At 61.5% G+C, this 27,099-nt stretch overlaps 1 protein-coding gene across 1 annotated transcript in view; it reads right to left on the reverse strand.

Annotated features, from left to right (window-relative positions):
• The window catches only part of LAMA5 (laminin subunit alpha 5), a 51,492-nt gene that overhangs the window by 3,554 nt on the left and 20,839 nt on the right, over positions 1–27,099 (reverse strand). The window contains exons 12-67 of the mRNA XM_036323531.1: positions 21,387–21,527; positions 21,170–21,307; positions 20,947–21,081; positions 20,722–20,856; positions 20,506–20,643; positions 19,954–20,006; positions 19,635–19,740; positions 19,449–19,501; positions 19,251–19,356; positions 18,734–18,833; positions 18,422–18,578; positions 18,157–18,295; positions 17,804–17,946; positions 17,616–17,722; positions 17,369–17,522; positions 16,807–16,967; positions 16,625–16,733; positions 14,776–14,873; positions 14,497–14,698; positions 14,274–14,400; positions 13,619–13,758; positions 12,708–12,823; positions 12,413–12,624; positions 11,844–12,048; positions 11,524–11,668; positions 11,237–11,377; positions 10,444–10,605; positions 10,198–10,299; positions 10,025–10,108; positions 9,112–9,342; positions 8,687–8,800; positions 8,434–8,561; positions 8,234–8,314; positions 7,940–8,154; positions 7,408–7,508; positions 7,028–7,208; positions 6,774–6,923; positions 6,280–6,431; positions 6,103–6,213; positions 5,806–5,917; positions 5,072–5,236; positions 4,746–4,942; positions 4,437–4,553; positions 4,140–4,294; positions 3,790–3,931; positions 3,604–3,706; positions 2,970–3,080; positions 2,017–2,196; positions 1,774–1,922; positions 1,523–1,693; positions 1,287–1,423; positions 1,059–1,212; positions 768–901; positions 535–697; positions 286–408; positions 43–191 (exon numbers count right to left, since the gene is read on the reverse strand). Coding sequence (XP_036179424.1) covers positions 43–191; positions 286–408; positions 535–697; positions 768–901; positions 1,059–1,212; positions 1,287–1,423; positions 1,523–1,693; positions 1,774–1,922; positions 2,017–2,196; positions 2,970–3,080; positions 3,604–3,706; positions 3,790–3,931; positions 4,140–4,294; positions 4,437–4,553; positions 4,746–4,942; positions 5,072–5,236; positions 5,806–5,917; positions 6,103–6,213; positions 6,280–6,431; positions 6,774–6,923; positions 7,028–7,208; positions 7,408–7,508; positions 7,940–8,154; positions 8,234–8,314; positions 8,434–8,561; positions 8,687–8,800; positions 9,112–9,342; positions 10,025–10,108; positions 10,198–10,299; positions 10,444–10,605; positions 11,237–11,377; positions 11,524–11,668; positions 11,844–12,048; positions 12,413–12,624; positions 12,708–12,823; positions 13,619–13,758; positions 14,274–14,400; positions 14,497–14,698; positions 14,776–14,873; positions 16,625–16,733; positions 16,807–16,967; positions 17,369–17,522; positions 17,616–17,722; positions 17,804–17,946; positions 18,157–18,295; positions 18,422–18,578; positions 18,734–18,833; positions 19,251–19,356; positions 19,449–19,501; positions 19,635–19,740; positions 19,954–20,006; positions 20,506–20,643; positions 20,722–20,856; positions 20,947–21,081; positions 21,170–21,307; positions 21,387–21,527 — 7,735 coding nt within the window. The remainder of the gene's footprint in view (positions 1–42; positions 192–285; positions 409–534; positions 698–767; positions 902–1,058; positions 1,213–1,286; positions 1,424–1,522; positions 1,694–1,773; positions 1,923–2,016; positions 2,197–2,969; positions 3,081–3,603; positions 3,707–3,789; positions 3,932–4,139; positions 4,295–4,436; positions 4,554–4,745; positions 4,943–5,071; positions 5,237–5,805; positions 5,918–6,102; positions 6,214–6,279; positions 6,432–6,773; positions 6,924–7,027; positions 7,209–7,407; positions 7,509–7,939; positions 8,155–8,233; positions 8,315–8,433; positions 8,562–8,686; positions 8,801–9,111; positions 9,343–10,024; positions 10,109–10,197; positions 10,300–10,443; positions 10,606–11,236; positions 11,378–11,523; positions 11,669–11,843; positions 12,049–12,412; positions 12,625–12,707; positions 12,824–13,618; positions 13,759–14,273; positions 14,401–14,496; positions 14,699–14,775; positions 14,874–16,624; positions 16,734–16,806; positions 16,968–17,368; positions 17,523–17,615; positions 17,723–17,803; positions 17,947–18,156; positions 18,296–18,421; positions 18,579–18,733; positions 18,834–19,250; positions 19,357–19,448; positions 19,502–19,634; positions 19,741–19,953; positions 20,007–20,505; positions 20,644–20,721; positions 20,857–20,946; positions 21,082–21,169; positions 21,308–21,386; positions 21,528–27,099) is intronic.

The raw sequence follows: 27,099 nt of genomic DNA on the forward strand, positions 1-27,099 counted from the left end.
CTGAGACAGCGTGGGACCCCTGCCTGCCCTGCGTGTGCTCACCTCGGGGGCAGCTGGTCCGGAGGCGCACCCCCCAAGTAGTAGGCGTTGGCCAGCTCCAGTACATTCTCCTGCTCCATACTGAACACAGTGGCCCTCTCCACGCGCACCAGCACGCGCTTGCGGCTGCCCCCCAACAGGAACACCTGGATCTGATGGCAGGTCGGGGGATCCTCAGCACCTGCGGTGTTCCTGCTGCCAGCCCAACCCCGCCTCGCCCTGCCGATCCTCCGGCTGTAGCCTTACCGCCTTGCTGGCCACGGTCAGGGGTGGAGGGGGCTGAATCGGTTTGGCCTCCTGCAGACCCTCACCAAAGTCATAGAGCAGCACCAGGCGGCCTTCCAGCACAGCCAGGCACAGGAACTGGCCCTGTGGAGCGGGTGGGTCAGCATGGGGCAGGCCCAGCAGCGGGGGCGGGCCCAGCAGGCAGGGGCGGGGCCAGAGCGAGGCAGGCCGAAGGGTGGGTGACTAGGGGTGGGGGGGCGGCGGGCTCGCCTGGTGCTGCAGGAAGAAGATGATCCCACTGTAGGACATCAGCCGCAGCTCCTGCTCGAAGCGCTTGGTGTTGCTGATCTGACTCTCCACTTTGATGCGGGCAAAGCCAGAGCCCTCCAGGTAGGAGCCGTCAGTGAGCCATGGGTCTCCAGTGGACTTGGTGCTGCAGGTCAGAGGTCAGTCAGTGGGGAGTGGGCCGAGGAGGGTGAAGGGCGGGCCCAGGCCGTACATACCGTGCACAAGGCTTATCCACAGCTGTGTTGAGCTGGAAGGTCTTCTCGAAGTTGTAGAGACTGACCACCGCCTCGTTGAGCGTGCCCATCTCAATGCAGCCCCGGTAGCGGGGGAAGCGGAGGGGCTCCGGGGGCTGCGGGCACAGCACCTGGTTAGGGCGCCACCCCACTCGAGGCAGGCCCCAAGGAGGGGCTCAGGCTGCTCAGACCCACTGAAGCCAGAAGCCCAGCAGGACTCGCTGGGACAAGAGTGCAGAGGGGTGGCCGCGTGGCAGGCCCTGCGAGGCTCACCGTGAAGTTGCTGGGGTAGCCCCCCACATAGAAGACAAAGTCGTCAGGCTGCAGGCTGAGTAGCCCCTCGGCCCCAGGGGCCACTGTGTCGCCCTTGGTCTCGTGGCTCATCTGTTTCTCCACAGTGACAGACATGTGGCCAAACTGTAGGGTCCTGAGGGCAGAGCGAAGGGGTTGGGGCAGACATGCAGCCTGCCGGGGGGCGGGGGAGCGGGGCAGGCCTCCCACCTCTCAAGGCTGATGGCTGCAAATTCCTCCCCAATGTTCTCGTCGATGCTGAGGGTCGCGGGGCCTGCGCCCCCCAGGCGGTACACCCAGTGCACCTTCTGGTTCCGCAGAGCCACACCCATGTAGTCACCAGTGGCCTGTGGAGGTGGGAGACTCAGTGGGACAGGAACCCAGTGTGGCCCACCCACTCCAACCTGGTGCCCACCTCTACCCAGCCTGCCAAGCTGGCCCAGTACCTGGCGGCTGCCCATATAGAGCACAAACTGATCCTCAGAGACCTGGTCGGACGTTGGCTCTGGGCTCTGGAGGTAGAACTTGAGGGCAGTGTAGGCAGCCAGGTCAGTGAGGTCCCGAGGGGCACGCAGCTGCACCCCCGAGCGCCCGTTGAACTTCATGGACACCTTGACCTGTGTGCAGGGTACATGGCCCATCAGCATCCACCACCCAGTCCCCCAGACGCCCCCCTTCTTCTGGCACTGGTGCCCACCTTGCTGGCAGCTCCTCGGGCCTGGGCAATGAGCTCCCGCACGCGGCCGATGCTGGCGGACAGGGCCAGGCTGGCGTTGTGCCCCCCACGGTTCTCTAGCAGGTTCAGCTTGGCCAGCAACTGTGGCAGCGTCTTCTCCAGGGTAGACACTGCAGGGGGGAGGGGGAAGGGGGATGTGGCCTGAGAGCCTCGCTTCCCCTGGCCCACCTGCTCTCACGGGTGCTGTGTGCCTGGGGGGCCCACCTGAGCGGCCGGCGTCCAGCACCACCTGCCCCAGGTCCTGGCTCTGCAGACCCCCGTACTGGCCTTGCCACTGCTCCAGGTTTCTCTGCATGTCTCGGAGCCGGGACTGCACTCGGGCAGCCGTGTCCTGTGCTCTGGTGGCCACAGCCTTGGCGTGAGCAATCTTCTTGCTGGTCTCGTCTGTGGCAGGCCGTGGGCAGGCTTCAGCAGGGTCAAGAGAAGACCCTCCTGGCCTCCCCTCCCCTCAGGGACATCACCAAGTCCCCTCCACTAGGACTAGCACCGGGGGTGCCGAGGACGTGGAAACCCACCCTCCCTCGCCCACCCGATGGCTTCTCCGTGCCAGCCTCTTGGGCCAGAGCAGGGTCACCCTGAGCCTCCGCTCAGCCCTGTCTCCCCATAGCCACCACTGCCACCCCCAGGCCATGCTCATCTCCCCTGCGCCCCATGGCCACGCTCACGATAATGCTCCGCCCTGGGCGGCCACAGGGATTCCTCCAAAGCCAGTCAGCTATGGCTCCCCTGCTGCGAGCCGCCTGGGCTCTGCCACCCCGAGCCTCCACCTGGCTCTCCTGCCACACCAGTCCCCTTGCACCCCCATCCACCTCCATGCCTGCCTACAGACTGTACCTTCCCCGATGTCCCAGCATCCTGACCTCCCTCCCCCATAATTTCTCTCCAAAGCACTTCCTGTCCCTTCCCAGTTTTCACTTGCTACTTGGGTCTATTTTGTTTGGTGTTGGTCTCCCGACCAGAGGCGGGTCTCCAGGTCCAGGTCGCCTCCTTCGGGGTTCTCTTCAGCTGTCCTGGTCACCATTTTGCATGGCACAGGGGGGGATGTGCCCCCACCACAGAGCCCTATGGGGCTGGGCTGGCTGGAGTGGCCGGGCAGGTGTCTGTTCACCTCTGGGGACAAGCAGTGAGGGCAAGGGCAGGAAGGAGGCGCAACCTACCTGTGTCCATAGCCAGCATGGCCTGCACCTCCTGCACCCGGGCTGCCAGCTGCTCCTTCTTGGCCCGGGTATCACGGAGCTGGGTCCCAGTGCCCTGGAGGGTGGCCCTCACTGCAGAGGAGGCAGCCATAGCACCAAGGAGCCCCCACCCCCAGTGCACGTGTGCAGCCCACTTTGGCTCCCCTGACCACAGAGGCCTAAGGCGGGCCTGCCCACTAATGGATGAAGGCGTCCAGTCAGCAGGGCTCTGGCTCAAGGAGAGGGGTGAGAGCACCCCGAGTCTCAGGGCTGCCTCCCAGTCCCACAGCAAATATGTAATCCTCCCCGTTTTATAGACGAAAACATGGAGGCTCAGAAAAGCCAAGCCATTGCCCACAATTCTAGCTAAAGGGGGACCCTTCCCACTCCCCGCCTGCCCTTTCTCATCCAAAAGTCTGCCATGCACACAGCCTCCAGCCAGGGCAGCAGGAGGAACCATCAGCTGGTCCCGTGCCCTCTGCCCTCCACAGCCCCAGGGTGGACACACCAAGCCAGTGGGGAGCAGGGTCCCCATAAGGGGCAGCTGCCACTGGAACAATGCACAAACCACACACGTGCCCAGAAGCTGAGGGTCCCTGCAGAGCCCAGCACTCACCGCGGCCCAGCCTCTGCTGCTCCCTGAGAACAGCCTGCTCCAGGGCACTGCTGTTGGCTCGCAGCTCCCCGGCTCGGGGCGCCAGGCCCTGCTGGACCGCCATCTGCAGACATGGGGACAGGGCACACTTCATACCCACGCAGTGGGAGCAGCAGGGCAGGGGCAGGGGCAGGGGCAGGGCCTCACCGCCCACGTGTGGCCTGCCTGCTGCAGTGCCTGGCCGGCTGCACCCTCGGCGGCCTGCACAGCCCGCAGGATGCTGCTGTAGGCGTTGGCGGCCTCGATGGCCCGCTGGATGAACCGGTCCTGGTTGACTCCACGGATGATGCTGTGGGGAGGGGCCCAGATATCCTCAGGCCAGCACATGGGCCTCCACCATCAGTTGCTAGGCCAGCCTGCCTGTGGGGCCAGCCTCCTGTGAGGACAGTGACTTCTCCCTCTAGGATCCGCCGGACCAACTGTGCCCCCTGAAGGCCTTGACTCCCCTGGCAGGGACCCGACTGTGTCCTTAGGGCAGCCCTCATTGGGCCCCGCACCTGGAGAGGTTGTGTGCCAGCTGGTCCAGCTGCCGCGCGTGGGCCTCAGCAGCCTCCACCAGGTCCACCTTGCCACTTGCAGGGGAGAAGGCACGTATCTTCTCCAGCAACGGTGTCCAGGCCCCATCGAGGCTGGCAGCCAGGTGCTCATACTCCTGGGGGCAGAGGGGCTTGGTGAGACCCTTGTCCCCACCAAGCCCCTCTCGCTATCCTGATCTGGGACCCCAGGGGTCACACTCTGCATGCACACTCGTCCCACCTCGCCTGGGGTACAGCCCTGGGAGGGGCAGTGCTCACCTCCTTGGCCCGGTCCATGCCGTGCAGAAGCTCAGAGACCCGGGCCAGGGTATCGCTGGCAGCCCGCAGAGTGTCCCTCAGAGTGGCATTGTCACGGAACAGCTCCTGCTTCCAGTGCTGGAGGGATGAGGAGTGAACAGGAGGGGACAGAAACACAGAGGCAGGATGGGGTGAGGGGGTGGGTAATTGGGTGAGGGCTGAAGGGGTGAAGGAGGGTGATGGGAGAGGTGGGGCTTCAGGGCAGGGAGGGTGAAAGGGTGAGAGGAAGTGAGGGGGGTAAAGGAGGGGAGAGGGAGGGAGGTCCCGCACCAGAGCCTCCTCCAGGCGCTCCTGGTTGCGGCTGTTGAGTTCCTCGGCCTCCCGTGTGGTGCCCACTGCTCGGTTCAGGGCTTCTCGCAAGTCCATGAGGCCAGCCTCATGCTGGGCCAGCTGGTCACGCGTGCGGGCAGCCAGCGCCTGGTTTCCCTCCCAGCGGCTGGTCAGCTGCTCCTGCACGTGGGCCAGCACTGGCAGAGACCCAATACGGGGATGGTCACTTGGGCAGTGACCACTCCATGCTGACCTCAGCCCCGGGACTTCTGGCTGAGTCCTCGCCCCTCCCCTCCCCACCTCTGCCCTGTGGGCCGACCACTCACGTCTTTGGGCCTCATCCAGCTCAGCCTCAGCCACTGCCCGTGGGGCCCCCAGGTCACGGGCCCGCATTTCCCCAAGCAGGCGGTCCACCTTGGCCAGTGTCTGACGCAGCTGCTCCCCGGATGGGGCCGAGGCATTGCCCGGTGACAGGTGGTCTGTCATGAGCTCTGAGCGTTTGAGAAGGTGCCATCAAGCCCAGGGCAGACCTCGGCCCACTGGCTCCCAGGCCGAGGCCCTGCCCCGGCATCATCAGCACATCCCAGGAAGCTCCCTGCCAGCCTGGCCCTCTGGCCCACACCCCTCACTCCACAGCCCCACAGCCCCATCCCTCTGCTCAGCCACTCCCTTGGCCAGTCCCTCCTCCAGTCCAGCGCTCAGCTGACTGCACTTCTCCCGGACTCTTGGGCTGGGCCAGGTCCCCTCTGATCTCTTCTTGGTGTTGCATTTCCGTTTGTAGTGACGGTGCTCACCATTGAGTTTTCCCAGAGAGGTAGGGTGCCTGTGAGCAATGCTCAGGCCCATTCTGCAGTGTCCACCCGCCCTCGCGCTCTGGCCACACCCGCCACTGCTCCCACCTCCCGACCGCCCTGCTGTTCCCTGGGGGAGCACCATCTCCCCATTGAAGCATCTGGACCCTGCCAGCTCCTCAAGGTCGAGCCGCCTGGAGGCAGCCCCTGCTCTGAGCCTTGAGCATCGTCTGCTCACCCGTGCCCCGCCTGCCTGGGCCAGCCCCTACCGCTCAGGGTTCGGTCCAGGGCCAGGATGGCCTTCAGCAGCGCCTGTGCCCGGCCCAGTGTGGCCTCCGTGCTGTCCAGCAGCTGTCCAGCCCTGACTCGGGCCCCTGTGGCCTGTGGACACAGTACCCCATCAGCCCACAGCCTCTGCTGGCTGGAGGGTGTGGGGAAAGGCCAGGGGCCTGGGGAGTGGCCTTGGGCCTGAGCTGAGGGTCGGGAGTGACAATGGATGGTTTTGGGGCTCAGGGAGAGGGGCCTATGGGAGGAGTCTGCTGAGGGGGAGGGGTCTCGGGTCCTGCCTGGCTGTCCATCCGCTGGGCGTCCTGCCCGAGACTCTCGCTCTGTCTCTCCAGTGCCTCCAGCTGCTGTGCGGTCTCATGGCGGGGGCCTGCGGGGCTCCGGAGCTGGCTCTGGGGGGAAGGGACAGTGAGGGCCTGCCACCTGGGATGCGGAGGCCAGGGGCCACAGCTCAGTACCTGCAGGTCCGCGATGGAGGCATTCAGCCTGTGCAGCCGGGCCCAGGCCAGGGAGCTGGTGTCGACGCCTCGCAGCTGCTCCCGGATGGCGGGGAGGAGGGTGCTGGCCCGCTCCAGGTCGTCCAGGAGCAGGACCACACAGTGGTCACACACTGCGGGCAGGCGGCAGGTCAGTGCAGGGCGTGGGGTGGCCATGGGCAGAGAGGTCTCGGGGTCCACGTGGTGGGGATGGGTCAGCCAGGGGTCATGGAGTTGGCATGGGGGCACTGAGCTGGGCTACGGGGACAATGCTGGTGAGGGCCAGAGGTCTCATTGGGAGGGGGTCCGAGGGTCAATGGAAGGACAGGTGTGGGGTCCCTCGGAAAATTGAGAGGGAAATTTGAGGCCACAGGACTCCTCTGCAAGTTCAAGTTAGTGCTGTGGTCACCAGGGCAGTGCCAAGCTGGGGTGAGACGGGTGTGGTCAGATGGGTGGAGGTGAGTGTGGGGACTCACCTTCGCAGTGCACGCCACCGCTCCCAGGACCGCCAGGCACCAGCACCTGGTGCTGGTGGCTACAGGTGTCACAGCGCTCCCCGCTGAGCCCAGGGGGACACGTGCAGCGGCCCGTGTGCACGTCACAGTGGCCCTCCTGGCACTGGCAGCCTGGGGTGGGGGAAGGGTAGGATAGGGTGTGTGGCTGGCAGAGGGACCTGGGTCCCTGCCACCCTGAGGGCCCCACCCCATGGAGCCCGGCCTGTCGCACTCACGCCGGCAGCCCTGCTCGGGGAGCCCCCAGTGGCCGGGGGCGCACTCTCGGCACTGGAGCCCCCCAGCCCCTGGCCAGCAATGACACTGTCCACTCTGGGGGTGGCACTCAGAGCCCTTGGAGGCTGGTCCACAGGCGCACGGGCGGCAACCCCCGCAGCCCTCGAAGCCGAAGTGTCCTTCCTGCAGGCACAGGTGTGGTCACAGCTCTGCCCAGCCCTCAAGACCCGGCTTCCTCCACTCCTTCAACCATAAGTTTCTGCCCTGGCAGCCCCAGGCCCGCCTTCAGCACTGAGGCCCCACCCCTGCAGCCCCAGGCCCCCCTCCAGTCCCAAGAATCCACCCTCGTACAACAAAGCTTGCCCCTCCCAGGCAGCCCTACCTGACAGTGGTCGCAGCGAGGTCCTGTCACACCTGCCTTGCACAGGCAGTACCCGCTATGGGGGTCACAGGCCTCCGTCCCACACGGGGAGCAGTCGCACCCTGCAGAAGACGGGCTGTGACAGCAGCCCTCCCTGCGCCAAGCTTCCTCCTGCCCTCACCAAGCTTCGTGAGCTCCTGCCCCTCCATCTCCTCCTGCCCCCACGGGAACCCCGGGACCTCACTTTGTACCCAGCTACTCCACCCCTGCTCCAGGCCACTCCAGACGGCCAGGCCCTCCGCTCCCATCACACAGCTGCTGTTTACGTCCCACTCTGCCCTCCTCCCCTGCAGCCCAGGCTCAGCCAGGCCTGGCAGGAGCCTCACGGGATGCCTCAGCAGAGGCCAGGCCCCAAGCTGCCGTGGGTCTTATGGGGGAGGACTGGCTGGGTCCACCCTCTTCCTGCTGGGCCCAGCATGGGACACAGCCTGCTCCCAGGGGACACCCAGCATCGCCCCCCCACACACTGGACCACTTCTCCCCTGGGGCCTACGGGTGCAGTTGCCAGGCAGCAGGGCGTTGCCATAGAAGCCTGGGGCGCAGGTCTCGCAGTGGGGCCCGGTGGTGTGGCGCAGGCAGCTGTGGCAAGCGCCCGTCAGGGGGTCGCAGTCCTTGAAGATCATGTTGGGGTCCCCGTTGCCGCTGCAGTTGCAGGGCTGGCATGAGCTGCCCAGCACCAGCGGGTTCCCGAAGAAGCCAGGGGCACACCTGAGACGAGGGCGGGGTCAGCAGAGTCCCGCCCCCACCCCCAGCCCAGCTTGCCCCCAGCCGCCCCTGCCAGGCTCACCGCTCACAGGAGGCTCCTGCGTAGCCGGGTTTGCAGAGACACTGGGGGCGGCCGCCTGGAAAGACGCAGCCCACCGCGAAGCTACAAAAACAGAGGGTTGTCACGCACCTGCACACCCCGCGGGAGCACCTGTGTATCCAGGCTGGGCCACCGCCGCCGCCCGGACCTCCCGGGGGCCAGTGCCGACTCAGCCAGCTTACTTGTTGGAAGGCACCGACACCGGGCAGGGGCAGCTGACGCAGGGGGCTGCAGGGTCCTCTGTCCCAATGCGCACGAAGCCAGCCTGGCAGCGCTCACAGTGGTTGCCCTCGGTGTTGTGCTGGCAGTCCTGGGCGGAGGGACAGGTCAGCGCTGACGGTGGAGGCCCCAGTTCCCACCCCAACCCGCTGGGGGCCCTGCCCAGGGCGCTGACCCACAGGTCCCCAGTGGCTCCCTCCACTGAGTCCCACTCACCATGCAGGTGCCCAAGCCTGGGATGCAGAGGTCTGAGTGGCCATGGCACTGACAGGGGATGCAGCGACCCAGAAAGAGACCTTTGATGTCCCGGTAGTAGCCAGGGGCACATTCCTGGGGGGGGGCATCGGTGGTCAGGAAAGGAGGCTCACAGGTCAGATTCAGACCAGCGGTGGACGGGGCAGTGGATGGTTAAGGGCTGGCAGGGACACGGGGTGACAGTAGATTAGCAGACAGAAGAGCAAGCGGCTGGCTCAGCCTGCGGTGGGAAGGTCGGGTGCTTGGAGGGTGACACCCAGCGGGTGGAGAGAAGGGTTGGTGACACCAATGGGGATGGAAGGCAAGAGTGGACGTTGCGGGGGGTGGGGGGGGGCAGATGTGCGTGGGTGGGGCAGACTGACGGTGCCTGCCCCTCCCCACCTCACCTGGCACGAGTCCCCGAGGTAATTGGCAGGGCACATGCACAGCTCCACATTGCTGGCCAGAGGTCCCCCGCCCATCTTGCTGGCCACCTCCAGTGCCACCTTGCCCAGGGAGACGGCTCTGGAGAACTTGGAGAAGAGGGCGCGGATCTGCAGCTGCTGCAGGCCGGCCAGCACCATCATGAGCTCCTCGCGGGACACGGCGCTGTGGGTCTCCGTGTGCCGGAAGTTACCCTGCAGGGTCACCACAGTCCTCAGGGGGGCAGACCAGGAGCCCAGAACAGACCCTCCCGTGGGGACGGGCTCCCAGGTCATTTGGCCCGGAGGCGGTTACACTCGAAGCTGGAACCACCCGTCCTGGGGGAAGCGGCGTCGGTCCCTACCTCGCCATGCACAAAAGCCAGCTGGGGCATGTGAGATTTTAAACACACAAAGGTAGTCTAAGCTTTCAGAGAAAGCGTATGTGCGTGTTCCTGATCTCAGAGCGACAGATACTTCCTTAAGAGAGACACAACAATACTAACTGCCAATGAGAAATCCATGAATCTGAGCACATACAATGTCAGAACTGTTCTTCAGAAGACATCTTAGCAAAAGACAGGTGAGCCGGCCGCTGGGCGGCAACAGTCATGTCTCCAAAGACAGGAATGACTCAGAGCTCCTCCCGGAGGATGGACAACAGGCCGAGAGAGATGGGCCAAGACACACACAGGGCCCAGCTGGGAGCAGGGATGAGGGGCCAGCATGGGCTGGGCACGCTGCCCACGGGCAACCACAAAAGCGAGCGTGGGACCAGCCCTGTCCTGCTCCTGGACCACCTTCCACATGAGTGGGCACAGCAGTCCTGGCCCCTTTTGGCCTTTTCTGGGCCATGCTGGGTTCCGAAGGGACGTGGCCTCCAGCCAGCTCCACTCACTTCCACCAGCTGCAGCTGCCCCTGGTGCACGTGCCCGGGCTCCGAGCGTCCCGGCTCCAGGAACATGATGCTCATCTGGTTGCCCTGGGGAGGTGGGCACGTGCGTGGTCAGGGCTGCCCACTGTCCTGGCCCGGCTGTGCCCGCCCCCACCCGCCGCGCCGCCCGCAGCCACCTGCAGCAGCACGTCTGGCCTGCTCTCTGTGGGGAGGAACACGTCTCCCCGCTGGCTCTCCGCGTGCAGCTCATAGCGGAGCGTTCCCCCGTAGGACGACACCTGGAGAGGGGACAGAGGAGTGTGACCTGCCAGGCCCTCGCCACAGGCCAGCGTCTTGAGCAACACTGGGCCGGTCCTGCGGGTTCACGGAGCCCCACGCCTCCCAGGACCCGGCACCCTCCTGAGCCCGATGTGCCCGCTCACCCGGTCCCCCAGGTAGGAGGGCGGTGCGTGCCAGTACAGCTCTGGGACTGTCTCGGGGACGTGCTGCAGGTCCGCGTGGAGCAGCCCCGCCTCCGCCCGCAGCTCGTGGGGCACCACCTGCCGGTCACTGCTCAGCAGCATCCAGCCCTCCATGTCCACGAACTGTGGGCGCACGGGCGGGGCACCCCGTGAGCCCCCACATCACAGGGCCCACCCACACTGCAAACCCGCGAACTGTGGGCGCACGGGCGGGGCACCCCGTGAGCCCCCACATCACAGGGCCCACCCACACTGCAAACCCGCGAACTGTGGGCACACGGGCGGGGCACCCCGTGAGCCCCCACATCACAGGGCCCACCCACACTGCAAACCCGCGAACTGTGGGCGCACGGGCGGGGCACCCCGTGAGCCCCACGTCACAGGGCCCACCCACACTGCAAACCCGCAAACTGTGGGCGCATGGGCGGGGCACCCCGTGAGCCCCCACATCACAGGGCCCACCCACACTGCAAACCCGCGAACTGTGGGCACACGGGCGGGGCACCCCGTGAGCCCCACGTCACAGGGCCCACCCACACTGCAAACCCGCAAACTGTGGGCGCACGGGCGGGGCACCCCGTGAGCCCCCACATCACAGGGCCCACCCACACTGCAAACCCGCGAACTGTGGGCGCACGGGCGGGGCACCCCGTGAGCCCCCACATGTCACAGGGCCCACCCCACACGCAAACCCGCGGTGGGGGCAGCGTGTGCCCTCCGGAGTGGGGAGCCTCTGGCGGCCCGGCTCACGCACCTCCTGGCGGGTGTGGGCGGAGCTCCCGCAGCGCTCCGTGGCACCGAAGCAGAAGCAGCGGGTGCAGCCTTTGGGGTTGGCAGCGTCCAGGGAGAAGGTTCCCAGGCGGCACTGGTCACATCGGGGGCCCTGAACGTTCTCCTGGGCAGGAGGCCAGGGCAAGGCAGTTGGCCAGCGATGTCCTGGCCCTCAGCCGCCTCGGCTCACTGTCAACCCGTTGCCAACGGGCCACTCTCCCAAAAGCTTCTGGGGAGCCCGCCCTGCCCCCCCGGCCTCCTGTCCCTCACCTTGCAGTGACACTGGCCCGTGAGGGGGTCACACACGCCTGGCGCAGAGCCGGCCGGGTGGCAGTCACAGGGGCGGCAGCTGGGGTAGCCGTAGAAGCCAGGAGCACAGGTGTCGCAGCGGCGCCCAGCCACGTTGGGTCTGCACCTGCCGGAGGGCGCAGAAGCGGACTGGGCCTCCCGTCTGCCAGGACCCCTGCCCCCCAGAACTGAAGGAGAGGGCGCTACGACCAAGGAGGGCGTGTGGGCTCAGAACCCTCTGGACCAGAAATGCCACCCTGGGCCCCAGGACCACCTGGGCGACGGGCACCCGCCGGGCTCACTTGCACTGGCCACTGTCCTTGTCACAGGTGGGGTCTGCCAGCTCCTGCACTCCGGGCCTCGAGCAGTTGCACTCCTCGCAGCCAACCAGCGGGTGGCAGCCGAAGGTCCGGGGCTGGCAGGTGACGCAGCCGGGCGGGACGGTGCGCGGGGGGCACAAGCAGTGGCCCGTGAGCTCGTCACACAGGCGCCCCTCACAGTCGCAGGCTGCGGGGAGCGTGCACAGCTGGTGGCCCTCTGCCCCTCATGGAGGCCCCAGATGGCAGCCCTGGGCTCGAGGCCAGGACAGCCCTCCCCACCTCCCGGTCCTGCTCCACCCAGCTCTGGGCCCTGGCCTCAGGCAGCTGCTCTGATGTGGGGTCAGCCACCTGGAATCGCCATCCTAGAACCTTCTGGACGACCCTGCAAAGCCTGGGCCAGCTGCTGCCTGAGGTCCCACAAGACAGGAGGTGGCTGGGCTGGTCTGCAGGCTCAATGCTTTGCTGACCAATGTCCACACTTCCTGGTGGGAAGCCCCTCTGAGTTTAGGCACCACCCCCTCGCTGGCGGACCCGTGGACAGAAGTACTCACGTCTGCAGCTGGGGAAGCCCCAGTAGCCGGTGGCGCAGCGGGAGCAGTCTCGGCCAATGACGTGAGGGCGGCAGGGACACTGGCCCCCATAGGGCTCACATGCGGGGCTGGTGGCACCTACTTCATGGCAGCCACAAGGCCGAGCCCCATTGTTGTAGAAGAGGGAGAGAGAGGTGGCCGCATCTCGGCAGAACTGGGACGAGCTGGTGGGGCTGGGATGAGGGGCAGGTGGTAAGGCCGTCTCCCTGCCCGGAACCCCTGCCCTGCCCCCCGGCCCGCCCTGAGCCCAGCCCACCTGATGTGGTAGCCATGGGCAGCACATTGGCTGATGAAGTCATAGGACTTGTCCAGAGGCTCCTCCTGGAGGTAGCTGGAGCTGTAGGCGTCCTCGGGGACCACCAGCACGTACTCCTAGGGAACCAGGGTCTGGTCACCTCCCATGGGCCCAGCAGAGGGCCCGGGTCAGGGGACTGTGCCACAGGCCGCCCGCTGGAGCTCAATTCCGGGGGCCTCTGCACTGGCCAGGCAGCTGAGACAGTGGGGGCACCACACCCCAGCCCGGGCCCCCACCTTGACTGCTCAGAGGGAGGCCAGCCTCCGTGGCCTAATGGGAGCTTGGGGAGCTCGGAGGCAGCACCGTGGAAGAGCACCCAGCCTCCCGGGGCCCCTCCCTTCTTTTCTGCCCGGCACCCTTCCTCTCCACCCCCTGGCCCCACCTCCTCCAGGGAGACCACTCTGACCAGCAGGACCTGGGCCCACCATCTGTGTTCTTAGGCCCCCTCTGGAGTCTTGTGTGGGGGACCTGGAAGTCCCCAGAGGCTGCTGGCCCCTGACCCCTGGCATGGGGCTAGGCCAGTGATGGTGAACCTCTGACAAGCGAACTCATTTTTTTGGTTGATTTTTCTTTGTTAAATGGCATTTAAGTATATAAAATAAATATCAAAAATGTTGTCTTTGTTTTACTATGGTTGCAAATATCAAAAAATTTCTATATGTGACATGGCACCAGAGTTAAGTTAGGGTTTTTCAAAATGCTGACACGCCGAGCTCAAAAGGTTCGCCATCACTGGGCTAGGCCATGGCAGGCAGGGGTAGCATCCTGGCTGAATGACTGCTGGTGGTGTGACAAGTGTGAGGCCGGGTGTGAGGAGCGAGGTGTGCGCAGGTTCAGGACATCTACATCAGGGACACCGGCCTCGGACTCACCACCCAGAGCCAGCGGCCCTCGGGCACACGCACGGTCACGGTGAGCTCGCTGTCGGTCACGTCCAGGATGGCCTGGCCCTCACACACCACCAGGCTGCGGCAGCCATAGCCATGTGGGCAGAAGGTGGCATTGGCATGCCCTGGAGAGGCAAGAAAAGGCAGGTCATCCCCAACACTCACAGAACCCTGGGCCCCAGGCCTCCTCCGGGCAGGGCCGTCCTGCAGTCGCCAGGGAGGAGGGACTAGGCCCTCACGCTACTCGGACCAGCCGTGGCCCCTGGGCTTGACTGAGCGGGAACAAAACAGGCAAACACATAGAACACATCATCAACAAGTGCCCCGTAGCAAACCCCCGATTGCCTGTGGGTGATGGGTGACCCCCAATTCCTAAAACAGACGTGAGGAACAGTCAGGGAGGGGCTGGGAGGCGGGGCTGCCGGCACTGGACACTGGGTGGGCCCGGGGGCATCTCGTTTGAGAACTGATGACAGGAGGGGTGTGCAGACCTGTCACGCACAGCCAAGTGACAGGCACCGTGCCACGGGCCACGGGAGCCACACACCATCTGTGCACATGGCGTGGTGACCACACGGGGCTGTGTGGACGAGGGAGCCCCGCACCCCCCGCCCCCATCCCCCCTGCCAGATGCGCTCACCCTGCCAGATGCGGCCCCCGTTCACGAGGACCTCCACGGCGAAGGTGGGGTGGGCGGGCTGGTAGCCGTGCAGCAGGAAGGCGTAGCGGCCCAGGGCGGGCACGTGGGTGGTGAAGACCACCGTCCCCTGCGGGGACAGGCTCCGTGAGTGGGCAGGTGTGTGGACACGGGTTCCCCTGCGCCTCCTGCCTCGCCCACACCCGTCTGCGGGCCGGGTCCTCACCTGGGGGTGTCGCAGCAAGGTGGGCTCGGCATCGGGGTCCACGGCAGTGGGGGGCCGTGGCCGGGGTCCAGACGGGGGTGCACCCGGCGTGAGCTCCTGCGAGTGGGTCAGCGGGAGGCCGGGCGGCAATGGCAGCACCAGGCAGTCCCTGAGGATGGTGGGCTGGGGCGGCTTCGGGAAGCGGGAGGGCAGGCAGGCGGCACTGTGAGGGGCACGGGTATGAGTGCCGGCCTGGCCAGTGTGCCCAGCAGGCCGCTCAGCCCCTCCCAGCCCCACTACCTGCTGGGGCTGAAGGCCCCGTGGATGCTAACACAGCGGACCCGGGGCTCCACAAACTCCAAACTGAACGTCTCCATGGGCACCAGGGTGATACTGTGCTGTGGGCAGAGGGCCAGGCGTGGACATGGGCGCGCAGGTGGAGTCTGTCCACACTGGTGTCCAACCCGAGTCCTGCTCTTGACACCAAGTCCCTGCCTGGCTCCACCAGCTCCTCCTCTGGCTGCACAACCTCAGCCCCTGAGTGCAGTTTCTGGGGCCTGGGCACCTCCCAGTGGTCCCCAAGGCCGGTCCTCTCCGCCAGCCACCCCACTGCCACCCGCAGGTTGACCGCCTGCCCCCCAACTCCCGGGATGGGTTTACGGCGGGCATTTCTGTCCAGTGCCGCCCACTGCGATTGGAAGTGCAAGCGAGACAAATATGACCAAGCAGATACATCGCAGCAGAGGCAGGAAGGCGGCGTGACCACGGCAACGCACACGTCGGTCTCCCACAGGGTCAGCAGAAGGGCGCCCTGTGATTGTTACAGAAAGTCCCTGAACAGGCAGATAAGGGTGCTGCCCCTTTGGGGGGTGGCTGCCCTGGGCGCTCTCCCATGTGCATGGAAAGCTGGACACGCCCCAGTCCACGGCTGGGAAATGCACGGGGCCCCAGCAGACAGCCCAGGAGCAGCCGCAGCCGTCCCTGCCTTCAGCACGGCAAACACACGGCTCCACAAAGAGGGACGAGCAGCCCTGCCACGGCCACAGGCCGTCCCTCGCGTGGCCAGGCTCTCGTTGGTATTGGATGCTTATATAAAAATGGTGCATCTATCGCTCTGAAAACGTCCTAAAGGCCTAGGGAAGTGGACGCAACAGACCTTATGATACTTCGCAGAGGCAAACGCCATCGTGTCTGGCCTTGTGTTGAATAAACCCTGACGCTTGGTTCTGGCTCCAAAACAGTGATGGGGGTTGCAGTGCTCTGTGATGACGGCTCAGTTACAACGACCGGGTCGGCCCTGTGAGGCCCTGGGTCGGCCCTGTGAGGCGCTGTGAGGCCCTAGGTCGGCCCTGTGAGGTGCTGGGTCGGCCCTGTGAGGCCCTGGGTCGGCCCTGTGAGGCACTGTGAGGCCCTGGGTCGGCCCTGTGAGGCGCTGGGTCGGCCCTTGGTCGGCCCGGCCACCATGCTGCTGGGTGTTAAGCTTCAGGACCCCGTCACAGACTCTTCCCAACGCCAGGGAGGGGCCCTGTTCACACGGGGATCTGCTTTGGTAAATTATACCGGAAAATGGACTTTTATGAAGATCACCTTTCTTTCCTCTCCTACTCCACTGCATCGTACTTCCTTATGTGGCCACGGAGCTATTAGTAAGTAAATAGACATGTTATGCCCCCAGGAAAAAAACCCTGCAGGTGAGAGGGTTCTGGAAGAACAGAGACAGGGTACGAGCTAACGGTGGCACTGGTGACGGGCACCTGGGCTCATTACATTCTACTTTCTTTGATGTTGTTAATCCTCACCTGAGGATAATTTTTCCATTGATTTTTAGAGAGAGTGGAATGGAGGGAGGGAGGAGGAGAAAGGAAAGACAGAGAGAGAGAGAAGGGAGAGAGGAACATAGATGTGAGACACACATCGATTGGTTGCTTCCTGCATGCACCCAACCGGGGCTAGGGATTGAACCTACAACCCAAGTACACGCCCTTGACCAGCAATCAAACCCGAGGCCCTTGGGTGTGCAGGCTGACGCTCTAACCACTGAGCCACAGGCCAGGGCTCTTCTCTCCACCCTTTATGCGGGTTTAAGATCTTCTGAGAGAGCTGCCACCATGGAGGTCCTGGGCCATGAGGTGAGGTGTCAGGGCCTTACCAGGTAGAAGTGTGCCTGCTGGGCCGTGAGCCGGACGCTGGCCTCTGTGCCCAGGTGGAAGGCCACCAGGTGGTGCTGCTCGTCCAGAGCGGTGCCCCGGCAGAGGGTGCTGGGGTGAGGCAGGGGCAGTCAGCAGGTGAGCAGCCCTGGGGCCCAAATCCTCCCACCTCCTCCCTGAGTACCTGTACAGGCAGGGGAGCAGAGTGAGCGCCCCCTGCTGGGGGAGATGCTGGGGCGTGTGCACGGCCACACCCACCTCCTGGGGGGCCTCCGCATTGGCGTACTCCACCACCAGGGCATAGCGGCCTGGCCTCAGTACCGCCACCTGCAGCTGGACGTCCACCTGGGGGGCAAGGCAATCAGAGGCCTGCCCAGCCCCCACCTGGAGAACAGGACCCCACATGCTCCCTGGGACACGTCCTTTCTACCCTTGCTGCCTGGGTACCCCCCCAACACTGCAGTCACTTGCCCTCTGCCCTCTGCTCACTCTGGCCTCCCGTCCCCCCAGCCTCATCTCCGCAGAGCAGTGCCCAGAGGTCTAGCCTGAGCCTTGAGACTGAACCCACCACCCGCCACGTCCTCACAGTGAGCCCCAAGGGCTGGGGCCCAATACAGATGAGGCCCTGAGGGTGTCCTGCACCTGTGTCCTCTCACTGCAACACGGACCCCGTCCCCCAGGCCAAGGGTACCCTTCCCCACAGGCCTCGGCCCCGCCTGCCCGCCGTGGGGTCCCGGGACACGCACGTCGTTGCCCTGGCAGACAGCCAGCAGGGGGTGCGCGGGGCTGAGCTGCTCCCGGGGGCAGGGCCGGGGGAGGCTGTTGTCACGCAGACACAGGGCCTCGAGCCCAGGAGCCGAGGGGAAGCCATCCAGGGGCAGGTGGGTGTAGAGTAGGCAGCTGTGTGGGCGACACAGTCTTCGGTCAGCATGGGGCCAGAGGCCTGAGTACAGTGACGGTCAGGCCCCCACCCCTCGCCAGGCCGGCCCTCACTTCTCCCCAGAATGCTGGGCGGCCGGCCGGAACGTGCAGGCCTCGGTCACCCGCAGCTGCAGCAGGGCTGCCTCGTAGTAGGCGCTGGGCAGCAGAACCACGTAGTCCTGTAGGTGGGAGGGGGGAGTCGGTGCTGCGGCCCGTCCACCCGCTCAGCCCCCCGCTACCCTGCTCAGCCCCCGCCTCACCAGGAGCACCCCTTCAGCCTCCACGAGCAGGGCCCAGGTGCCAGGGTTCAACACGAAGGGCTCCCCAAAGCCCCTCTGGGGCACGGTGACAAAGGCGGGCTCAGTGCTGGGCGGGAAGGCCACAGGCTGACTCTGCTCCGTGCCTGGGGAGGGGGCGGGGCAGTAAGAATGGACACACCCACCCTGTCCACACTCCCCAGGGCCAGCAGGGCAGGCTGGCTTCCCCTCCTATGCATGGCCCAAGTCGGGGCTGGGGCTGGGGCTGGGTGGGATGGAGGTGTAGGTGGATGCAGGGGTTTGGGACAAGGTGGGGAGGGGAGAGAGGTGTGGGAGTGGCCCTCCGATGCACTCACAGTTGGCACAGGTGGCAAACTTGCCCTCCTCCTGCACAGAGACCCGCCCGGTCACGCTCAAGGGCCCGCGGTTGACATATCGGAATACGAGCCAGAAGAGGTCCGGGGAGGTCACGTTCAGCCTGGCCACAATCCTGGGCTGGAGGGACATGGTAAATCAGGGGCGCCCTCCCGCCATTCACAGCTGGGTCCTGTGGCCTCAGAGGCCTGCCCGCCCCACTGCGCCCTGTAAGCTGCGCCCGGGGAAAGGGCAGCCCACACCCACCTGGATGGGCGCCATTTGTGCGTAGCCCCTCCAACTGAAGTTCTCAAACTCAAGGGGGTTGAAGCCAAAGCGCACAGCGTGGCCCTCGGGCGTGGCCGCCTCCTCCAGCTCCAGGCGCAGGTGGTGCAGGTCCGGGAGGTAGTGGTCCGGCGCCGGCCTGGCCACAGCACGGGCGTCAGAGCAGCCCGCAGGCTGTTTGGGTGGGGCGGGCTCTGGGCCGGTACAGCCCCCAGGATCCCCAGGGACAAATCCAGAAGACCAGCTACCTCCCACAGGCTGCTGCCCCCCAACCAATCGGAATAGGGTACCCACTCGCTGCAGGTGGGGCCATGCGTGTTGGGGCGGCAGCGACAGGCGCCCGTTCTCGGTTCACAGCCCTGGCCCAGCGCACCGCCAACATCACACCGGCAGCCTGTACAGGAGGGGGGAGCGAGGTGGGTGCTGCCTGGCCCTCACCTGCCTCAGTGCTCCTCACAGCCTGGCTCCGGAGACAGGCCCTGGGCCTCCGTCCGCCTTGTCAGGAGCAACAGGGGCTGAGAAGCCACCTGGGACTCTGCACAGGCAGGTTCTGAGTCCAGGCCCAGGGCAAGGGAACTAGGAATGACTGGTGATGTCTGCTGAGGGTGCAGGACTGGAGGGAGGGGCCTGAGAGCAGAGCCTCTCCACAGCCAGCTCAGGCCTGGCCAGGCATCAGGCACAGCTCAGTGAGTCCCAGTCCAATGTGTGGGCCTCCCCATGCCCAGACCCCACCCGGCTCCTGACTCCTCTGTCCCCCCAGCCGCAGCCCTCCCCAGGACGTGGTCTGAGGGCCCAGGAGGCGGGCACTCACTGCGGCAGCCGAAGTAGCCAGCCTGGCCCAGCCCGAAGAAGCCGTCCTTGCACACTGCGCAGGCCTGGCCGCACACGCGGGGCTTGCAGAAGCACTGGCCATTGCCCTGCGGGTGGAGGGCGGAGGTGGGACTAGGCAGGGATGGGTGTCCCAGTGCATCTGCCTCTAGACCCCCAGCACCTTGGCCCCCAGACTCACCAGCTGGCACTCGGCAGCTCCACCCAGGGTGCCCCTGGGGTCGCAGTTGCAGCCTGGGGGAGGGGAAGAGCAGGCCTGACAGTGGGGGAGGGAGCAGGAGGGCCTGGACCCTGTGGGGCCAACCCTCACCTCCCTGTCCCTCCAGGGTTCTCCCCCAGCCCCAGCATCCACTCTGGGCAGACTCACGGGTGCAGCCCTCAGGGTTGCTGGAACTCAGGCCCCAGAACCCAGGTTTACAGCGGTCACAGCTTGGCCCCTCCACATGTGCCCGGCATGTACATGGGGCCTGTGCCTGGGAGAGATTGAGACTGAGGGTCAGAGTGGGCCCCTCCCCTCCTATCCACAAGCTCTCAGCCCTGGAGCCCTGGCCCTGCACAATCTCTGGCATCCGCTGGAGTGGGGACAGAGGACCAGCAGGGGAACAAATGCGCCTGGAGATTTCCACAGTGACCAATTAGCAGGGGAAGCAACGTCTCAGCCCCACCAAGGGCTGCCGTGGGCTCACCTCAGGAAGGACACGGTCGGCGGGGGCCAGGCCATCAGGGTGGCAGGAGCCAGCTGTGGAGACACCGCTCCGTCATTCCTTAGTCATTGACCCTGACGGCAAAGAATTCCCCAGGCCTGGCCAGGCCCCTCGGCTCCCACACGTGTAAACATGCATGAAGACGTGCACCTCCATGCTCTGGTCCCCACACCACAAGGGCATGTGCCCTTCCCCCTCCCCAGCACATGGTTATGAACATGCAACAAGCACATCCAGCACATGAACACATGTGAACACACATGGACCCATGCACAGCACATGGACACATGCACCGCATCTGAACACACATGGACACAACCACAACACATGAACACACATCCAGGAACAAACATGCGGAGATGTGCATGGACACTAACAAGGCACATGGATACGCACCCACAGCATACGAACCTCACATGAACACATGCAAGAACAACCACATGGACACACGCATGGGCACAGAGCACACAGACGGTGGCATGAACGCCCAGCACAGGATGTGTGAGCCTGTCTTGCAAATGGCACCAGCCTCACCTTCACAGTAGGGGAAGTTGTAGGTGCCGGGCACACACGTGTCACACCGCAGCCCTGTCACTCGGGGCCGGCAGCTGCACTGCCCGCTGCGGGGGTCACAGGCTGCATCCAGGGAGCCGTGGGCAGAGCAGTGGCAGGCTGGGGAAGGACGGGGGGTGTGGGCTCGGGCATGCGGTGGGATGCGCCCCCCTCCCTGCCTCCTGCAAGGACACTCACGGGCACAGGCGGGGAAGCCGTGGAACCCAGGGCTGCACTCCCGGCAGGTGGTGCCTGCGTAGCCAGGGCGGCAGCGACACACCCCGCCTACACTGCAGAGCTGATCCAGGGCCCCCTGGGGGTCGCAGTCGCAGGCTGCAAGAGACAGGGGCAGGCCATGGGCACCGGCGGTGGCCCTCCCACACCCCACCTCCAGGCTTCTGCCCAGTCCCGCCCTCTGCTCACCTCGGCAGTCAGGGTAGCCATGGTGGCCGGGGCGACAGCGGTCACAGTGAGGGCCATCGAACTCAGGCCGGCACAGGCAGTGGCCAGCCTCGTCGCAGCCCTGGGGCAGGGTCCCCGCGGTGCTGCAGCCACACACTGCGGGGGAGAGGGCACAGGCTGCTGAGCAGGGCAGACAAGACCGCGGGCCCAGGCCCACCGTGCCCACTGGGGAGGCCTTGCTCACACTGGCAGAGGGGGAAGTGGAAGTAGCCAGGGGCACAGCGGTCACACGTGGCCCCCTGGAAGCCGGCCCGGCATGTGCACTGGCCGGAGTCCCGGTCACAGTCACCGTCCACCACTCCGGGGCTGGAACACTGGCATGCTGCGGGAGGGGAGGCCACACCTGGTCAGGGTCTGGGGGGACGGGGACGGGGACGGGGACGGGGATGGGCTGGACTCACGGTGGCAGTCCTGGCCGTAGAACCCTGGGGCACAGAGCTCGCAGTAGATGCCCTGGAAGTTGGGTTTGCACAGGCAGCGTCCCAACTGCGGGTCCTTCTGGCAGGCGTTGTTCTGGGTGCCCCCGGCGTTGCAGTCGCAGCCTGGGTGGGGGCAGGACGGAGGCCTCAGAGGCCCTGCCGACCGGCCCCTCCGCGGGAGGCCTCCCTTCCCCACAAGCCCAGATCCGCACATTCTACTCTGCACACGTCCAGACTGAAAGCCCGTCCCAGGCGGTGGCTCTGGGCTTATGGGGAGATCACGTCGTAAGGTGTATAAACAACTAGCCACTATGTTGGACATCCAACACTAACATAATATTGTATGAAAATTGTAATTGAAAAAATATATTTTTAAATTTTAAGTCAAACAAATAAATGACAATAAAAATCCCAAGAAGGGAAAGTCATGTTCCAGGGAAAACTGGTGAGTGACGAGATGAGGTGACGACACACACGTGGACTCTTAGTCGTTTGTGATGTAGACACCAAGTCAACCATGGGCGTTCACACAACCACAAAACATTTAAACTCAGAATCACGACACGCCAGGAGAAAATTCTAGTCTTTTTTGTTGTTATTAATCCTCACCAGAGGATATTTTTTCCATTGCTTTTTAGAGAGAGTGGAAGGGATGAAGGAAGGGGAGAGAGAGAGATAGAGAGAGAGAGAGAGAGAGAGAGAGAGAGACATTGATGTAGACACATCAATTGGTTGCCTCCCGATTGGAGCCGGAGATCAAACCTGCAACCCAGAGTGTGCCCTTGGCCAGGAATCAAACCCGTGGCCCTGCGGTGTGCAGGCCAACGCTGAGCAACCCCGGGGGTAGGAAGAAAGGAGAAAAAATGTGTTAAAGTGTTAACTTGTGCATAAAAAGAGGGCCATACGTACAATTTAGATTTTGTTACTGAGAGAGAAAAACAGCTCAATATTTGTCCAAAGTATAAGGGTGACCATGGACCAGAATTTACAAACCCTCGGAGAAGAAAACACAAACCAACCAACCAAATCCAAAACATGTTTGGTTGCTTGACCAGCAAAGGCAAGAGAGGAAAAATTAAGCAGAAAGGAGACACGCCACCACCCCTGTACCAGGCCAACTCCCGTCCGAGACAAAACCCTAAGGCACCAGGTTGGCTCTAAAAGGGCAATCCGGTCCGTCCTCCTGAAAGGACGCACCTTGGACTACTCAACAGAAACGACGCTGATGACGCAGCGCGGCCAGTGCGGGCGGAGAGAGGGGAGCGTGCAGAGGAGGGACGCCATCCAAGGCCACGAGCATTAATGGGGACAAAAGGGGTGTGTGTTGAGAAAGTGGACTTGTGCCTCCTCACCCCAAGAGAGGCAGCAAACCCAAGTCACTAAGAACAGAATAAACATGGTCTTAAGGTGCAGAAAGCCAAATGAACTACCAACACTTCAAGGGTTTGGCAAAACCAGACTCCTATAGAGACAGACTGAATAGGCTGTTCTCAGAATGGCGAAAACCTCGCTCGGACAGAGTGGATTTAACAGCATAATTAACACGCGTGTGGGAACAGGTGCACACAGAGATCTGTATCCCACAGAGAACACGTGTTCCTGCCACATGTCCATGGAACAACCCAAAACAGTAAAAAACAAAATATTAAATTTCAAACACAAAAAGCAGAAATCGTCAGGCTACTGAATCTGACTATGATGTAGTCAAACAAGGACTGAACCAACAAAAAAAGGGCAGGGGCCTGGCCAGTGTGGCTCAGTGGTTGAGTGTCAATCTACAAACCAGGAGGTCATGGTTTGGTTGGTTGGGGCACATGCTGGGGTTGCGGGCTTGATCCCCAGTGTGGGGTGTGTGTGGGAGGCAGTCGATCGATGAGTCTCTTTCATTGTTGATGTTTCTATCTCCTTCTCCCTTTCCCTTTCTCTCTGAAATCAATAAAGAGATTTTTTTTTTAAAAAAAAAGGGGGCAGAAAGAAAATCAAACCACCAAGAATGACAAACATGCTTCTAAGAACTCTGGTCAAAAGCAAATAAAAACTGAAATGACCGAGTATATAGAAAAAAGTGAGGAGAACCAAGATGGCAGCTTAGGTTAACGCCGGAGTTTGCTGCCTTGAACAACTACTTCAAAAGTGAAACTAAAAGACGGAATGGACATCACCCAGAACCACAGGAACGCTGGCTGAGTGGAAGTCCTACAACTAGGAGGAAAGAGAAACGCATACGGACACTCAGAGGAGGCACAGTGCTGAAGTCAAATTCTGAGGTGCGGAGGGCGCGGTTGGCGTTTTCAATCGGGAGGGAGTCGCAGACTCTGAGGTCCAGATACAGGCGAGTCTTTAGGGACCCAGACTCAAACGGGAGAAGCAGGACTGTCTGGCTTCGGTCAGAGCGAGTGCAGCTTTCTCTCCGAGGTTTGCAGCGGGTGCTGGGACTCAGAGAGGCAGAGCCCCTGGGGACAGGACTGAGAGCCGCCATAACTGCTCTCTCCGGCCCACCCTGTTGATCCTGTGCGACCCGCCCCGCCCAAGCCCTGCTCAGAGGCATTTGCCAGATAGCCTCAGGCAAAGGCTAGATTAGCACCTCCCTAGAGGACAGAAGTTCTCTCACTGCAGACACAGCTGATTCTCACAGCCACTTGGCCTGGAGGTCAAACCCTTCCTGGTATTAGCTACAACAATCAAGGCTTAACTACAAGACTGTGCACAAAGACCACTAGGGGGTGCACCAAGAAAGCATAACAAAATGCGGAGACAAAGACACAGGACAAAATTGTCAATGGAAGATATAGAGTTCAGAACCACACTTTTAAGGTCTCTCAAGAACTGTTTAGAAGCCGCCAATAAACTTAATGAGGTCTACAAGAAAACTAATGAGACCCTCGATGTTATATTGGGGAACCAACTAGAAATTAAGCATACACGGACTGAAATAACGAATATTATACAGACTCCCGACAGCAGACCAGAGGAGCGCAAGAATCAAGTCAATGATTTGAAATGCGAGAAAGCAAAAAACACCCAACCAGAAAAGCAAAATGAAAAAAGAATCCAAAAATGCGAGGATAGTGTAAGGAGCCTCTGGGACAGCTTCAAGCGTACCAACATCAGAATTATAGGGGTGCCAGAAGATGAGAGAGAGCAAGATATTGAAAACCTATTTGAAGAAATAATGAAAGAAAACTTCCCCCACCTGGTGAAAGAAATGGACTTACAGGTCCAAGAAGCGCAGAGAACCCCAAACAAAAGGAATCCAAAGAGGACCACACCAAGAACCAAGACACATCATAATTAAAATGCCAAGAGCAAAAGATAAAGAGAGAATCTTAAAAACAGCAAGAGAAAGAAACTCAGTTACCTACAAGGGAATACCCATACGACTGTCAGCTGATTTCTCAACAGAAACTTTGCAGGCCAGAAGGGAGTGGCAAGAAATATTCAAAGTGATGAATACCAAGAACCTACAACCAAGATTACTTTATCCAGCAAAGCTATCATTCAGAATTGAAGGTCAGATAAAGAGCTTCACAGATAAGGAAAAGCTAAAGGAGTTCATCACCACCAAACCAGGATTATATGAAATGCTGAAAAGTATCCTTTAAGAAGAGGAAGAGGAAGAAAAAGGTAAAGATACAAATTATGAACAACAAACATGCATCTATCAACAAGTGAATCTAAGAATCAAGTGAATAAATAATCTGATGAACAGAATGAACTGGTGATTATAATAGAATCAGGGACATAGAAAGGGAATGGACTGACCATTCTTGGGGGGGAAAGGGGTGTGGGAGATGCGGGAAGAGACTGGACAAAAATCGTGCACCTATGGATGAGGACAGTGGGTGGGGAGTGAGGGCGGAGGGTGGGGCGGGAACTGGGAGGAGGGGAGTTATGGGGGGAAAAAAGAGGAACAAATGTAATAATCTGAACAATAAAGATTTAATTAAAAAAAAAAAAGAAAAAGAAAAAAGCAATAGTGAGAACACAACAATCAACCTTGTGGGATACACCTAGCCAAAGTTATACTCTGAGGCAAATTGATAGCTTTAGCCCAGGTTTCTCAACCTCAGTACCACTGACATTCTGGGCTGGACAACTATCAGAGGGGTGGGGCCGTCCTATGCACTGTATACTTTTTTTTTTTTTTAAGATGTACTCTTCTTATTTTCTTTTAAATATATTTTTATTGATAACAGAGAGGAAGGGAGAAGGAGAGAGAACTAAAAACATCAATGGTGAGAGAGAATCATTGATTGGCTGCCTCCTGCACATCCGACTCTGGGGATCGAACCTGCAACCCAGGCATGTGCCCTGACTGGGAATCGAACCGTGAACTCCTGGTTCATAGGTCAACGCTCAACCACTGAGCCACGCTGCCTGGGCATTGTATGATATTTTGTACACCCCTAGCCTCCCTCCATCCACTGGATGACAACAGCACCCCCAGTTACAACATCCAAAAAGACATTTTAGACGTTTTCCTGTAAAGAAATAATTCAAGAAGCTATCAAAAACAGTAATAAACCACAAGGAAGGGTAGAGAAGGAATTAGAGGTTTTAGTTCCAAAACGTCCATGTAAGGGAGCAAGACCTCTGCCCCCCATGAGCCAGAGAAAAGCCCAATCCTGTGCTGCAGCCGTGGGCTGTCCTTTGAAAGCAGCAATAGACTCAATGCACTTCTGTTAGTCAAATGAAGGAAGGGGCAAAGAGAAAGAAAGAATAAAAATAGACCATCAAGAGTCACGGGTTTGATTCCCAATCAAGGGTGCCTACCTGTGAACCCCTTTCCAAGTACTTTACAAGGCGACTTACAAACCAAAGCAAGATGGCACAAACAGGCAAGAACCCTTTCAACCAGCCTCGCTAATGAAGCCTTATGTTCATGGCGGGTCCATGTTAACAGAATTTGTCATATAATTCACAGGTTAAAAGTGAAATATGCTTGGGTGGGAACCTACTGAACTGAAGAAGATATTTGCAAACACTACATTTGATAAGGGGCTAATATCCAAGATATATTAAAAATTCATAGCCCTAGCCGGTTTGGCTCAGTGGACAGAGCGTTAGCGTGTGGACTGAAGGGTCCCAGGTTTGATTCCGGTCAAGGGCACATGCTTGGTTGTGGACTCAATCCCAGTAGGGGGCATGCCGATCGATGATTCTCTCTCATCTTTGATGTTTCAGTCTCTCCCTCTCCCTTTCTCTCTGAAATCAGTAAAAATATGTATTAAAAAAACCCCTCATACAATTCAATATAAAAATAAAAAACCCAAACAGCCCTGGCCAGGATTTCTCTCTCTTTCTCTAACAACAACAACAAAAATATCAATGAAAAATATCCTCGGGTGAAGATTAAAAAACACACAGCCAAATAATCCATTGGGCAAGGACCTGAATAGACACCACTCCAAAGAGGACATACAGAGGCCAAGAGACATATGAAAACATGCTCCACATCGCTAATCACTAGAGAGATGCACATCAAACCACAGTGAGGTACCACCTCACAGCTGCCAGGACGGCTACCATCAACACATCAGCAAACGACAAGTGCTGGCGAGGATGCGGGGGAAAGGGGGCCCCCGTGCCCTGCTGGAGGGAATGCAGACGGCGCAGCCACTGTGGAGAACAGTGTGGGGGTCCTCAAACAATTAAAAATGGATCTGCCATTTGACCCAGTGATTCCACGTCGGGT

The sequence above is a fragment of the Myotis myotis genome, unplaced genomic scaffold, assembly GCF_014108235.1.
Source record: "Myotis myotis isolate mMyoMyo1 unplaced genomic scaffold, mMyoMyo1.p scaffold_m19_p_9, whole genome shotgun sequence".
NCBI classification, from domain to species: domain Eukaryota; kingdom Metazoa; phylum Chordata; class Mammalia; order Chiroptera; family Vespertilionidae; genus Myotis; species Myotis myotis.